Here is a 15,810-nt window from a genome sequence, read left to right as displayed (position 1 = left end):
ATGATAGTACCACTTGCATGTCTCTTTATGTGTTTTCCCAAAGACGGATATCGTCTTTGGTTTTCCTTTTATGTCAATTGGGGTTTTCCCTTGTCCCTTGGAGTTGTCTCCCTTAGCCTTCCAAGCTTGCCCTCTTTCTCAGAGGCAGTATTTGCCCAAGTTCTCCAACAATGTTGATAAATTCACAAAATTTGATTTCCGCATTCAGTTTATAATAATCATAACCTATATTTAAACTTTGCAAAGGTCATTTCTATTGAACTGATAATAGGACTATAATGAGAAGTGTTTTGATATTAACTTTTACATTATATCATTGAATCAAATGTGTAATATATGTCTTAATTAGGGACTGCCCAATTAATACCCTGTTAGTGGTGTTTGGGGGGCCTGAGATTTTGGTTTGTGGCAATATTCTTTTCAAGAAATAAAAAAGATCTTCAAAATGGGGAGCCAAGCACTTTTTTCCCCACATGTCCAAAGTCCTTAAGCCTTTCATTTCTCCCCACCAGACTATCTAATAGAAACACCCCTGCATTGTCAATCTCTGATCCTATCTACTTCACTTGTCTATTGGTAAACTATTCACTATCAACACACTGGCTCTCTTCTGTTGAAACGGCATTTATGCCTGTATAGAGCAGCGTTGGTAATTCTTTGCTCAGTTGCATCTTGTGTTCATAATATTGAAAGATTGATAAATTACCTTCTATTTGTTTTATCATCAACCTCAAGAGTCTTGATACTCCATCAAAGAAATAAATTAGGCAAAGATTTTAAATAATTTTATATCAGCTTTTGTAAAAATAGTGTTGCTGTTTAGTTGTTTTTTCTCTGATTCAGATTGCAGAAAAAGTTGTGATATAGCTGTCACTTCACTCAACTTTATTACTTCAGTTTGATATCATTGCATTCACTTTCACTATTCTTTGAAATAAACAATACTGTATCAGCAGTGTTTGTAGGACATGTATACATTTACTAGTCAGTTTCTTGTACATTAAGGGGGCAGTCGGGTAGCCTAGTGGTTAAAGCGTTGGCTCGTCACGCCGAAGACCCGGGTTCGATTCCCGACATGGGTACAATGTGTGAAGCCCATTTTCCGGTGTCCCCCGCCGTGATATTGCTGGAATATTGCTAAAAGCGGCGTAAAACTTGTACATTAAGACCCAATACAAAGTGTCAGTGTTGTGTATCATTTCAGAAAGTCGAGCAACTGTGGCCTCGTCTGTGGCTGGGTCAGAGAGTGTATTTGCCAGCAGGGAGACGGGAGTATCATCCATGCCGACTGATACACAGGCTCATGACGAGGAGAAGATACTGAAGGTAGGGTAGTTGGTCATGCTGGAGTATATGAACATAAACACAGCCATATCATGTATTATGTGTTCAGAGAAATGGGGTTAAAACTCAAAACAAACATGGAAATGGCATATATGATGAACATTTGTCCTCACTGGTTTGAATTATATACTGTCATACCAAATTCTCGCATGTAATGAATTCGGGATAACAAAATTAACAGATATTGCAAACGGATTATGTCGCCTCAGATGGACTTAAAATTATTTTGTTATGTGAGAAATGAAGTGGTTAAACTCAGTGTCAGCTCCCCTCATTCGGGGGGAATCAAACAAATATCCCCTTTGAAATTCACGCTTGTCTGAGACTACTAAATTGTGCCCAGGACAAGTAAACTCCAATGATGGTAGTCTTCATTGACTAGAAGCATTTGAGGTCTATAAAATCTGAACAAGTTGTCAATGATTCAGTTTGGCTACAAATTGGAACTCAATAAAACTGACAGGAAATGTAAACATTGTGAACATTTTTGTCTTGTTCAAGCAGGACTAGCTACAAACTCTGACAGCTTTAGAAATTGGCACTAGTCCTTTAGTCCTTGCCAAACTGCCCAATAGTTAAGGTACCACAAGGATGAGAAATTTGCCCATTTTAAGGGGTTTGCTATATGCTGTAATTATAAGGACTAGTGGTCTAAAACTGTCTGAGGACTGGTGAAGTAAGATTTGCGTTAATCCTTTGGACGAGTCTTTAAAAGGGACTTCTATGGCCGATCCCATTATCACCACAGTACACAGCAGGTTATTGATATGAATTCACTGAGAACCAGGGTTCCATGTCCTCCACTTGGGTACACTGCCGCTTTTAACAGTATTCCAGTTACATCACGGCGTGTCAGCTTAATGTGTGAGGAAACCCCGAAGTAATGCAGGTCTCAGACGTTAACCACTTCGGTGAAACCCACGAGCACGGGTATGGTGCTGACAAACCTAGAAACATATTCGGGGGGAACCAGGATTTGAACCCACGATCATTGGTTTCTGGTATGCCCAAGGGACGCAACTCTGCACAGTGAACAATCTCATTAAAATCAGATCTTAGTTTTCGCTACCCCTAAACAAAGATCTGAGGACATCCCATTACTGGCCATGTCAGAACGACCTTTCATCTGACCAATCAGAGCATCACTTAGCAGATCATGAAAGTGACAGTTGGAATGTGATTTTTTATCGTGCAACCTCGAAAAATAACCACACAGGGTATTCCTAACAACATTTATGGGCTTTATATCTGTATTCACACAATATAGACCATTTATTAGCCATTCCAGAATGTTCTTTTGTTCAGTTTTTAATTTTTTAACCGAGTATATGTCAAAATATGTTTCGAAGCTTAGTCGCCAGTTTGAAACTCGTACCATAAAGCTCGATTAAGCTGCTTTCTGATTGGCTATTGCCTACTTCTTGTTTGTTATTCCATTGGTCGGTCAAAGTTTGCATAAGTTCCGTCTGACATGACCCGTAATGGGATGACCTCAGATCTTTGTTTAGCGGTAGCAAGAACTATGATCTAATTTTAATAAGATTGCACAGCGAATTGCGGCGCCTTAGACAACTGGGTCGCCCGTGCCCCCGTACTCTGTTTGCATGTATGGCCACTGCAATATTATAACAGGAGTATTGCTAGAAAGGTTTACAAAGTCCCTCACACTCACTGAGGAGGGATGCCAAATGCTAGAAAATGTTGACTTAAAATCTCATTCTCTCCATTGATAACTATCATGTATTTTTTCCAGTCTGAGAACCTAAAGCGTGACCTATTCATGATGGAAAGAAACCTCAACTTGAACTCATACCAACCCAAACAAGCCCTCTATAGAGGATACGGCATCATCACAGGTATGCTGAACATTGCAGTTGGGGTTCAAGAACTAAGTTTTAGGAAGTACATGTTATATATTCACAACATTTGCCAATGCTTGGGAGAAATATTACCTATGGAGAGGACCAACAGTGTGACATCAAATAAGTACATCTACAGCAGAAAATTTATGTAAAGGATAGTGTGGTTTTTTTTATCTGTATTTAAATTACAGTGGGGGCAGTGGAGTTGTTAGTGGTTAGGGCATTTGCTCGTCACGCTGAAGGTACAGGTTCGATCCCCACATACAAACAATGTATGAACCTCACCATGATATTTCTGGAATAGACCCGTGAAGATCCTGGGTAGAATAGGTCTTCAACAACCCATGCTTGTCATAAAAGGTGACAATACTTGTAAGAGGAGACTACCGGGACTGGGTGGTAAGGCTCGCTTACTTGGTTGATGCCTGTCATCGATCCCAATTGCGTGGATCAATGCCCATCATGTCAATCCCTGGATTGTCTGGTCCAGACTCTATTATTTACAGACCGCCGTCATATAGCTGGAATATTGCTGAGTGTGGCGTTAAACAACAAACAAACAAACAAATATTTCTGGAATATAGCAAACAGAGTAGCAATGGCGTAAAACCGTACTTGCTATGTATTTAGTGATAAGATACTAGGATCTTCTGGTCATGGGTTGGAATACTTGGTCTCCTAGCACCTTGTATTGCTCAAGTAGTAAATGTCTGAAGCCTTGGCAGACCTCATTCCACAAAGCGTGCTTAGCTCTAAGACGGTCATAATTCATGTTCACTAACAATCCGGGTTAGAATAGGTCTTCAGCAATCTGTGCTTGCCATAAGAGGTGACTAACAGAATCGTGTAGAGAGATGCTCATGATATGAATCACTGGATTGTCTGGTCCAGTTGATTACTTACAGACCACAGTCATACAGCTGTAACATTGCTGAGTGCTGCGTTAAACAACAAACAAACAAACAAAACCATACATTGACAATAAAGAATGGGTTGTATTCATCTTAGCACTAAGATTGTTCCCACATTCACTGTCATATAACTGAAATATTGTAAACAATGGCATTAAACCTGACTCACTCACATTTTCCATCAACAGATATAGATCGAGAGGTCTCCAGTATGACCCAAACCAGTGTGGCTGACATGGGTCCAAACCTGGACCGTCTGTGGTCCTACTCCTGCCCACTGACCAAGGGTCGGAATGTGTCCTGTATGACTTGGAACAAACTCAACCCTGTGAGTAGTGCATGTCACAGGAGGACATTGAAACTGCTTCTTTGGAACCTGAAAATGTCATTTTCCTTCCGTCCTAGCCCTTTTCTCTTACTGTGTTCTTGTGGGTAGTTTTAGTACTGGGTAAGTTGTCAATAACCCATGCTTGTTGTAAGAGCTGATTGAAAGGGGATCAGGTGGTCACAGTGGAGTACGAACAGGCTGGGGCACTGCTAGGGAAGGCCAGTTAACTCCTGTTAAGTCTGTGGCATCCATGCCTTGTTTCCGTGAGCTAGTGGATAGAGTGCAGAAAGTTTGTGGTTTAATCCCCAACCGCATCATACCAAAAGACATTAACAGATGGCACTTGTTGTTACCCTGCCTGTCTATCACAATAGTCCAGACTAGTAAAAGTGACTTGTAAGAACATTGCATAAGGAAGATAGTTTTTATTTGAGTTGGATATTTACAGAACATTGAGGTAACATGAAGTTTCTCAAATATGAAAGACTTGGGCATTCAAACAGGTAGAGATACTCGTTGTCCACAGTTAAATTATATATTCTACCATGAATTTTGACATTACACGATTCTGATTGGTCAGTCAGAGGCTATTAAATCACAATAAACCCCCTCTGATTGAAACAGATGGTTTGACGTCCGCATCACTGCAGAAGCTAATATTCATAGAATAGTACTTTTTTCAGTCATTGTCGGTAAGCATATTGAAATAATTACATCTACAATTACAGGTTACAAAATGCGAAGTTGCGGTTACTACAATATTCAAAGAATGTGTGGCAATACATTTTGTGCAGGAAACATGATAGAAATCTACAAAGAGAATGTATTTTAAGTTTTGTAGATAACAGAGCGCTTGGAATTTGGCGCTTTTCTATATATACGACTGTGACGTCATATCTTTTGCGTCACAATGAGCGAAATGATGTCATAATGGTGACATGCAGTGTAGAACGAAAGCCTTGCAATTTATGGTTAGATATGGCAGAATGTTCCCTCTAAGCGCTAAATTTCACATTTGAAACCTCACCCTGCGCGTTCAGTTCAAAATGCAATTTAGCATGGTTAAATCAACAGGTAACCTAGCTCTGCATTGAAAACACAGTATGTTTATCTCCTAAATGTTCACATTCTATGGACATGGTCAGTTTTATTACATCTTCTTCACTAGCTTTACTAACCTGTGAAGATCCGAGGTAGAATAGGTCTTCAGTAACCCATGCTTGCCGTAAAAGGCGACTATGCTTGTCGTAAGAGCCGACTAACGGGATCAGGTAGTCAGGCTCGCTGACGTGGTTGATGCAGGTCAATGTATCCCAATTGCGTGGATCGATGCTTATGTCAGTCACTGGATTGTCTGGTCCAGACTTGATTATTTACAGACGTCCGTCATATAGCTGGAATATTGCTGAGTATAACAAACAAACAAACAAACACTACCTCTACTGCATGCATCTGACAAGAAGATCTAGCACATTGATGCTTTTCATTTCCAGGACCTAATTGCAGTTGGATATGGTCAGTTTGAATTTACAAACCAGAAAGGAGGTTATATTTGTGGATGGTCGCTTAAAAATCCAGAGGTAAGTTTGACTTCAACACTTTTTGGAAAAGGATTTTGTTGATGAAGTTGTTGTTTTCAGTTCAGTTCTCCATGCTTAAATTTTGCTACAAATTGGATGTGAATAAAACTGACACACATGTAAACATAGTAAATGTTCTTGTCTCATTCAAGCAGGACTAGCTTAAGACTCTGAGGACTGCTACTGAAATAAGGTTTACACAAGATTACCAAAAAATTGTTTTTCTAAGACTGGCATCCCATGTTTGTCAAACGAACAACTACTGAAGTTTGGGTGGTTTAGTACTATGTGGAACTTGGCTGATAGTGTGCTATCATACGAAGCGCTGTGGATTGTTGCTCATGCTGTCGACCACTGGTTTGTCCAATAAAAACAGGGTTTTTTTCATGCGATCCAGCTCTGGCTGGACTATAGCTTACTGTGTCATCAAACAGCATTCACTCACTTAGTGAAATGAAAGTTCCTGTTGACAATTGCCTCTTTCCTGTGGTGTCTATGTTTGATATATCCTGATTTTGTCCCAGTTCCCTGAGAGGATATTCACATGCAAGGATGGTGTTGACAGTTGCCTCTTTCCTGTGGTGTTTATGTTTGATATATCCTGTTTTTGTCCCAGTTCCCTGAGAGGGTATTCACATGCAAGGATGGTGTTGACAATTGCCTCTTTCTGTGGTGTTTATGTTTGATATATCCTGTTTTTGTCCCAGTTCCCTGAGAGGGTATTCACGTGCAAGGATGGTGTTGACAATTGCCTCTTTCTGTGGTGTTTATGTTTGATATATCCTGTTTTTGTCCCAGTTCCCTGAGAGGGTATTCACGTGCAAGGATGGTGTGACAGCACTGGATTTCTCTACAGCAAACCCTAACTTACTAGCGGTGAGTAATAAGCCTACCCAGAGTACTTTAGGCAAGGATGTGATATGCAATAAACCAGGCCCAATAGGAATACACGTCTGCCTATATAATCTCTGTCTTTTATGAGCATTATCAGTTTGGTAATGAGAAACATGTTGCATTTAGGCCATGTAATGTTCCTTATTTATGCCTTGTCTAGAAAAAATCTGGTCCAAAATCCTTCAAATCATAAATACAATGGCTTCTTAAGCAATGCCATTTTGGAAAAGGGGAGACTTAAAATGGTCTGAAGTTTATTTGTTTTGGATTTAATGTTTATCAGGGTCGGGAGAATATGAACGATTGTTTGTAGTCTAATATTTATTTGTATTTTCTGTTCAAGTGTTATGTATCAAAGTTATTGTGTGTTTTGTCATGTTTTAAGTTTTTCTTATGTTTTTCATGCTTATATTCTGCTCCAGGTTGGAATGTATGATGGTGGAGTGGCTATCTACAATGTCCGACACATGAAAGATGAACCAATTGTGGATAATTTGTGAGTTTAACATAAATGTTATTAGTTATGGTGTCTTTCATTGTCATATATTTTTCTTCTAACCTAATATGACACCGTTTATGACAATGAAAGACACCATTACGAATTTATTATGCTGAAATGTTTTCACCGACTCGTATCTTTATTGCATGTCAGGTCAAATGGAACCTTGACTCTTACAGCTGTTGACGTTAAGGGTCAAAGGGAGACTACTCTTCAAACCTTAGAGGCTCAACCTTGTTGAAAAATTATCTTGATCTTTATATAAAAAAATCACCAACATGAATTTCTTATATGGCCTCCTGTTAGGTCAGTAAGAACCATCCTTGATTTTTCCTGACAGCATACAATATTTATATGGGGTTAGTTCTGCACTGTGATTGGACAATCTCACTTTGAAACATAATAAGTTCATATATTGCCAAGTATTTTCGTAAAAAAAACTCCCTGCTGTCTTACCATGGTCCAAAATAATATAAATCTGCTAGACTGAGGCTGATTAGAATTCAGGAAGGACTAATGACACTTCCTTGTTGATTATAACTTTTACTATCAGGTAAATGGCAACTCTGTACATATCATGCTTACGACCTAGACGACAACTTGTTGTTGCCTTCTTAATCTATATTAAACTCACAGGACTGATCAATTTAGGCTTGAACTGTTAGCAGACGTGGTTAGCACAATGTAATCAGGTTTATTTATTTTGTGGTGTGGTGAGTAAATATATAGGTAGTCATCAGGTCAGTATATTGCAAAACTTTGTCAATACTACTAGGTAGACACAATTTTATGGATAACAACTTCTTTAATACTGTAAAAAACGTCGTTTCGGTAAAGATCCTTATACCGTTGTCAAGCAAGACTGAATGAGGGACTTAGTACAGAATATATATAGTAGGTGGAGGATTAACAGTAGAGGATTAACAGTAACAACAATTGCATTTATGAGTGGGATAACATGGGTATGGTGTTGACAACAAGGGGATAGTACTGTCACAACACGATACTACTGTTTGAAATCACGGATTGATACATGGGTAGGCATTGTGTGTATATATCACCAGGTGTAAATGGGTGATGTATCAATACATTGTTCAACCATATATATATCGATATATTATTTGGCTTACAGCGGGTCATCGGGTAAACACACAGCGCCAGTCTGGCAGATCAGGTGGATTGAGAAGGAGCGAGGGTCCGGAGACGAGAGGGCAGAGGTCATTGTGTCCATCTCCACAGATGGACGGGTCACACAGTGGTCAATCAGGAAGGGTTTCGAAAACTATGGTCAGTATATAGTCCGATCTGTTAGTTGAAAGTAGAACTAGAAAACGAGAATTAGAGCCCTGTTAATTGGTATTCAGGATGCTGCAGTGAAGTACGCTGGATGCCATGACATTTTTTTCTAGTATTCGGATGCCACTATTTCAATGTTGGAATCGATTTTTCATCTGTTTTTCTTGCAAAGAGTGACAATCAATAAAATATTGGGCCCTAAGCTTATAAGCATGCATTCTATGTGTGGTGGCACCATCTGTGATATAACAGAAATACTGTTCAGAGCGGTATGAAACCCAACTCACTCAGTCATACTGCTGTGTTTATTCAATTTTCATCTAGACCGTGGTCTTCGTGGTCTAGTGGTAGAGCGTCTGCCGGGAGAGCGGAAGGTCCGGGGTTCGATCCCCGGCCGCCTCATACCAAAAGACGTTAAAACTTGTTGTTACCCTGCCTGTTCAAGGGGCTCAGACAAGGACTGGTTGGCTCGGAGTCAGTATACATTGGGGTATTCAGGTTAAACTGTGGCATGGTATCTCAGTGGGCTAGCACTATAAATCGGCATCAGTCCGGACTAGCACAAGCGCACGCACACGTTGCTATATAAGTGCAATAATCTTGGACGCGATGTTAAATTCCATTTCGCCTCACCTGATCTAATTTTCATGTATGATATTGTGAGAAACATCTACCCACACGACAATAAGAAAACAACAATTAATCATTTGTTATCATAGGTAATACCTTTGATAAGTACATGTACTGTACCAAATGTTGTTGTTGAAAATATCTGGTGGTTAAAGCATTCGCTCGTCACGCCAAAGACCCGGGTTCGATTCCCGACATGGGTACAATGTGTGAAGCCCATTTCTGGTGTCCCCCGTCGTGATATTTCTGGAATATTGCTAAAAGCGGCGTCAAACCATACTCACTCACTCTCTCGTTTTTGGCACCAATGCATTAACGCTGTGGCATGGGTATGACTGAGTTTTTATTTCAAATTCGTGCCGCCTCCGTGGTCTTGTGGTAGAGCATCCGCCTGGAGACCAGAAGGTCCGGGGTTCGATCCCCGGCCGCATCATACCAAAAGACGTTAAAAGATGGTACTTGTTGTTACCCTGTCTGGCGCTCGACATTAAGGGGCTAAAACAAGGACTGGTCGGCTCGGAGTCAGTATACTGTGTCTGAGTGGGGTATTCATGTTAAACTGCGGCATGGTATCTCAGTGAGCTAGCACTATAAATCGGCATCAGTCCGGACTAGTACAAGTAGCCACACACACACACATGCATGCACGTCGCTATATAAGTGCAATAATCTTGGATGCGACGTTAAACCCAATTTCACCTCACTTTTTATTTCAAATTCAAATCCTAATTATTAGTGCGTTATAAAGAAAGGTTTTAGCTATGTGAACTTAACACAATGAGGTTGCTTCAGATTTGATGCGTTTGAAGAGAGTGACCACCAGAATTGGAGGCAAGACAAGAGAGAAGAAAGGGGAAGCATTTATCTCCCGACAAGCTGGCGGACTCTGTTTTGACTTCCACTCAAGAGACACCAATATGTAAGTGTTCTGAGATGAGTCAAAATAAGGTGCTGCAGTTCACTGGGCAGAGTTGCTTCCCTTCACGTGTGTCAGAAACATACTATCATGGGTTTGAATCCCAGCTTCGTCCTGATGATGTCTCTCTGTTTGTCAGCATCCATGCTTGCGGGTTTAACCAATCTGGTAAAGTTCTAAGACCTGCATCTCTTCAAGCTTTCCTTTCACATCAAATTGACACAAAGTGATTTAACTGGAACACTGTTAAAAGCCGCGTTAAACCTAACTTATTCACTATTAGGTGAAAGGATAGGATGAACACTGCTCAATAATTGTGAAATCATTCTCGGTGCATCTTTCAGCTACCTTGCTGGTACAGAGGAGGGCCACATACACAAGTGTTCCTGTTCCTATAATGAGCAGTACCTGGAGAGCTACTCCGGACATACAGTGAGTGTTTGATTCTGTTTATTAACCCTGTACTTGGGCTTTTGGAGCAGATCATTGCCCAGTTTTGAGATGATGCTTGTTGGTTGAAATGATCTCCCGAATTTTACCTGGATGTAACTGTTTTACTGTTCACTCACTGACTCATTCACTGGCTTGATATATTGTGTACATAGTCCAGTATTGTTGGCCAACGATAGAGGGTGATTCGTGGGACTAATTGTGTGTACAATCCAGTATTGCTGACACAACCAGTGTATGTTGGTGTATGTTCCAGAGCCCAGTGTACAAGATCCAGTGGTCACCTTTCGTGCCAGACATCTTCCTGAGTTGCAGTGCTGATTGGAGCATCAGACTGTGGCACCAGGACCAGCAGAAGCCAATCCTCACCTTCCTCTCGTCTACAGTATGTTCACTCCATCTTATGACTAATTCGAGTCCTCTGTGAAATATTTTTAATTTTAAAAATTCAGATTTACGATTTTCCTTCTAGCCAGGCCCAATTAGAAGTTCATATGGGATATATATGAAAACTATATGATTCAACAAAGATCCTGGTCTGTCCAAAGAAAATTCAAGCTCTAAATGTGACAGTGTGTTTTTGGTTCAATGAGAACCTTATGTTTGTACTTTCAGAAAGCTGTAAATGACATATCATGGTCTCCGAGGTCATCCACAGTGTTTGCTTGTGTCAATGAGGGTGCGGTGGAAGTGTGGGACCTCAATGTCAGCACGTGAGTTGTGGCCCTTGTTACTGTTTCTCTCACTGTGACAAGTTAAAATATTGTTAACATATGTGAGGTGCTGTTTGTGTAGTATTCACATTAGATTGGGGATGTTAAGCCCAAACTTAAGTCTACTGATGATATGTACCTCAAAATTAAGGGCATTATGTTTTAGGTTTGTGAGCACCAAACCCGTGCTCATGGGTTTCACCAAGGTAGTAAATGTCTGAGACCTGCATCACTTTAGGCTTTACTCCCACATTAAGCTGACCGGATATGATATGACTGGAATACTGTTCAAAGTGGTTTCAAACCCAACTCACTCACTTAAAATAAGGGGCACATGTGGCTGAGTTGTCAAAGTTGAAGCATCACCTTCAACAGAGTTGCATTTCTTATCTGTGCCAGGATCCAATGATTGTGCATGCAAATTCCAGATTGCTCACAATTTTTATCATTAGTCTGTAAGCACCATGACCATGCCGATGTGTTTCATGAAAGAGAAATCCATGGTTTAGTCAGTAGAGTGTCTGCAGTTGGTTCAATCTCCAGGCCATGTTATACCAAAATATGTTAAAATATGGTACCTGTTATTACCCTGCTTGGCATTTGGCATTAAGGGGATAAAACAAGGACTCAACAGTGTGCTGTGTCTGAGTGGTGTAGCCATGTTAAACTGCGGAATGGTATGTTTCTGGCCTAACACTATAAAACAGACATTACTTCCAGACTAGTTCAAGAAGCCACACACATGTAGGTGCATCATTATACAAGTGCAATAGTCTTAAGCATGACATGAAACCCCATTTCACCTCAGCCAAGAAGGAATTATGTAGGACTACTGCGGCTTCCTCCTATATTAACTCTGTGACAACGGAAACTCACTCTCTCACTCACTAAAAACTCTGTGCTTCTTTGTCCCTGTTATATGAGTTACCACTTTCATGTGTTCTGCATTACAGTTTAGACCCTGTGATAATCAACAACCCTACAACGGACACCAAACAAGTATCTGTCACGTTTGCCAAAAACTCAGAGGTAAGAATCTCACTGTTGCCTAAGAAATCCAAACCAAATCTTTTGCATTTTTATTTAACATGCAATTATGTTATGCAAAGCTGTTGTTTTCTAAAGGTGTTTTTAAAAATATAAACCAAATGTGTCTTCTACATGACTGTGAGTGTTGGTTACTGGTACTGCTAGCCTACAACTGATGTTTCTACTGCAGTGTATTCTGGTGGGAGACAGCGAAGGCCAAGTGACAGTCTACCAGCTCAGGTGTATGCCCATGCCTCCAGTCGATCAGGTGAGTCTTAAGCATCTTCTTTTACTCAAGGGGCAGCCCATCAGGAATGCATATTCATCCCCAACCTATTCTTGTTGTAAGAGGCAACTACATGAATCGGTGGTCAGGCTCATTAACTTGTTTCATACCAATTCTGAGGGACAATGCTCAGTAAATCATACACTGGTTTCTCTGGTCCAGACTTGAAAAAACCCTCAAGGGGCATGGATGGCCCAGTGGTCTAAGGTGCTGCAACTCTATGTGCTGGAGAGTACTAGGATATGCTAATCTCAGGTTCAAAGCCAGATTTGCCTCAGATCTGATCTTTGATCTTAGAGGTGAAGGCTTAAATCCCAGATTATTTTCCTTGTGTATCCTATCAGTTATTTTATTGCTTCCGTGATATAGCTGGAATATTGCTGACAATGGCAAACAGTTATTACAACTATTGCCTTCTGTCTTGTTTACCAATAACATCCTATCGTTCTCTTCCTCAGGTTGCAGCTCTGAATGGGGTAATCAAGGCCTCTCTAGCCAGCCAGTTAGATAATGTATCAAGCGCGCCACCCAAGGAAAGCAGCGATGACTTCGATCTGGGCATCTGAAGACCTTTCATCAGTATTACTGTATCACTCTTAAACACAATCTAACCATGGGGTACTCAGAGTACAGTAGTGGGCTGAACATTTGCGAGAAACGATAACTGAGCTCATGTGAATTCATCACTACTTGCTAGTAACTACTAGTAATTTTAAACTATATGACTTTGAAGATTTGTCGTTCCTCCATCTTGGTATGAAGACTTTTACAGATTGTCCAAGTCTCCTGAAGTCGTTTTTGTGCATAATGGTGTAAATAACAAGCCATGTTACCATTCCAATTGTTACCACCAATATGTTAAAAGGCAACATATGTGTTGAATTAAAATCATTCTTTTTTCAAAAAGATCCCAAAGTTTACTTTCAGTCCAGTGAATGCCTAATCAGTTTTAAATGGTATATTTTTAAAGATTAAATGAGGTTTGAGTAACTTGTAAAAGCACTAGCTCTATGGTATATGATGAATAAGCATAATGCACAGTTACTTATTTTTGCTAGTATATGGACAAAGGGACAAAGCTGAGACACTGAACATCATAATGTAAAAGAATAATATACAAAAATACCAACATGTAAGTAGAAAAATTTTAATGGAATTTTTAAAATTATTATGTCTCGGTTTTTACCATGACCACAAAATAAAGCTTGTGTTTTAGTATTGATGAAACTATTCACTGGAAACTGCATCTTGGAGATACTTAGTGATGAAGCAATAGAGAATATTGCCCTCCTATATATGTTACATAAAGAGAATAAATAAAGGTGATACATGAAAACAGTATTGTATTTAAATCAGTATCTGTCAGTCCAGAGATGCTGAAGATGTGTGTAATCAGCTTCATCAGAAACAATCTTAATGCACATATTGTTGATGCTAATGTGAGCTTTTGTCCTATGAAGTTCTATAAACTTAAAGCATTGAAGTCTTCAGTTAAGATGGGAGTGTGATACTAAAGCATACTAATGCACCCCTTTCTTTTATTTCTTATTCATGATATAATTTTGTCATTCGTCATAGTAACTTACAGTGTTCATATTCATTTTTAATGAGACCGAGCTTCATGATAATTTGAGGAGGAAATTAAAGAATCACATGTACATTGAGACTATTTCAGGGTGTCTCGTGAAACATTCCATCCATATTTATCTGTGATACAAGTTTGTGCAGCATGAGTTATTTAAGTTCTTGTTATTTAATGACTTCTTGTTTTTCCATCATATATATTACTTATACATTGTTCAAAGAATGTTCTGTTTTATGCAATTCAAACTTTGCATAAAAATGAATAAATTTAAAAAGAAGTTGTTTTGTTTTCACAAGTTCTACAGACAAGTACAGTTGATGCAAAGACTAATTATCGGTCAGGGTAAAAGCATCTTAGTGTTACAATGTTAACTCCAATACTTGACCAGACTTGACAAATGTAGCGCACACTTTGAGGAACGGGCCATGATGTCAGTGTGCCATCTAATTGACATCCAGTAGTCCGTGTTTCAACAGCCAGCTGGGGGCACGGGTGACCCAGTCGTCAAAGGCGCAGCAATTCGCTGTGCGGAGTTGGGTCCCATGGGACCAAAGTGGTAAACATCCTCCGAGACCTGCATCACTTCGGGCTTTCAGCTGACATGCTGTGATATAACTGGAATACTGTTAAAAGCGGCATTAAACCCAACTACTTCACTCAACAACCAGCCCAATCAGTTATAATAATGGGGGCGGTCGGGTAGCATAGTGGTTAAAGCGTTCGCTCGTCACGCCAAAGACCCGGGTTCGATTCCCGACATGGGTACAATGTGTGAAGCCCATTTCTGGTGTCCCCCGCCGTGATATTGCAGGAATATTGCTAAAAGCGGCGTAAAACCATACTCACCACCAGTTATAATAATGTAGGTCCAAAGTCACATGACTAGACGGAAATCAGTCTGCTTTCTGGCATATGACTTCATTTAATGGTGATTTCAACAGTGCTTTGCATAAGTATGATTTCTAACCAAATCAGTGAGGGGGAGGTTTTGGTGCACTAATGTACTAAAAATAACGTACCTCTCCTAATGCTTGTTATATTTTTGGGATGGACCATGTCCTTATGCATTTCTTCATGACCTTTTCTGAAAAACACTTCACTATCATAATAATAAAATGTCCATTTTATCATGACCTCCCCATGAATGTGTATTATCCCCGGGAGATTTATATTTTTGGTGATCCTGATTCGTTGTGACAACCCAGCCACGGCATTAAACTCACTCACTCACTCACTCACTCACGTGTATGTTTGTAAGAATTTATTGAGTTTACACCTGTGTATATAGTTCTGGGATACCGAGATGTATATGTAAACAGTTTGTTTTATCGTTGATAATTTTAAGAATGTTTCGAAGAAATGGTAAATAGGCTCAACTTTGTAGCTTATTTTCGTATATGTACATAACACGATGGTTTGAAGAAGTGTCTTGAGCGGTAGCATAAAATACCACGTTTCTGAAATGCCTCAGTTTGTGTTGGAAGAGT

General features: G+C 39.8%; 1 protein-coding gene across 2 annotated transcripts in view; it reads left to right on the top strand.

Moving 5' to 3' along the window:
* The window catches only part of LOC124135635 (dynein axonemal intermediate chain 4-like), a 39,316-nt gene extending 24,716 nt beyond the window's left edge, over positions 1–14,600 (top strand). For both annotated transcript variants that reach the window (XM_048399694.1, XM_048399692.1), the window contains 14 exons: positions 1,205–1,326; positions 3,098–3,200; positions 4,306–4,445; positions 5,939–6,025; positions 6,824–6,901; positions 7,342–7,415; positions 8,551–8,705; positions 10,137–10,263; positions 10,605–10,692; positions 10,967–11,095; positions 11,326–11,423; positions 12,377–12,452; positions 12,643–12,720; positions 13,197–14,600. In XM_048399694.1, the coding sequence (XP_048255651.1) occupies positions 1,205–1,326; positions 3,098–3,200; positions 4,306–4,445; positions 5,939–6,025; positions 6,824–6,901; positions 7,342–7,415; positions 8,551–8,705; positions 10,137–10,263; positions 10,605–10,692; positions 10,967–11,095; positions 11,326–11,423; positions 12,377–12,452; positions 12,643–12,720; positions 13,197–13,304 (1,463 nt within the window). In that variant the 3' untranslated portion in view covers positions 13,305–14,600. The remainder of the gene's footprint in view (positions 1–1,204; positions 1,327–3,097; positions 3,201–4,305; positions 4,446–5,938; positions 6,026–6,823; positions 6,902–7,341; positions 7,416–8,550; positions 8,706–10,136; positions 10,264–10,604; positions 10,693–10,966; positions 11,096–11,325; positions 11,424–12,376; positions 12,453–12,642; positions 12,721–13,196) is intronic.
* Positions 14,601–15,810: the final 1,210 nt, after the last annotated feature.

Source organism: Haliotis rufescens, unplaced genomic scaffold, assembly GCF_023055435.1.
Source record: "Haliotis rufescens isolate VD_foot unplaced genomic scaffold, xgHalRufe1.0.p SCAF_2, whole genome shotgun sequence".
Taxonomy (NCBI): domain Eukaryota; kingdom Metazoa; phylum Mollusca; class Gastropoda; order Lepetellida; family Haliotidae; genus Haliotis; species Haliotis rufescens.
This window is presented reverse-complemented; position numbering and strand designations above follow the sequence as displayed.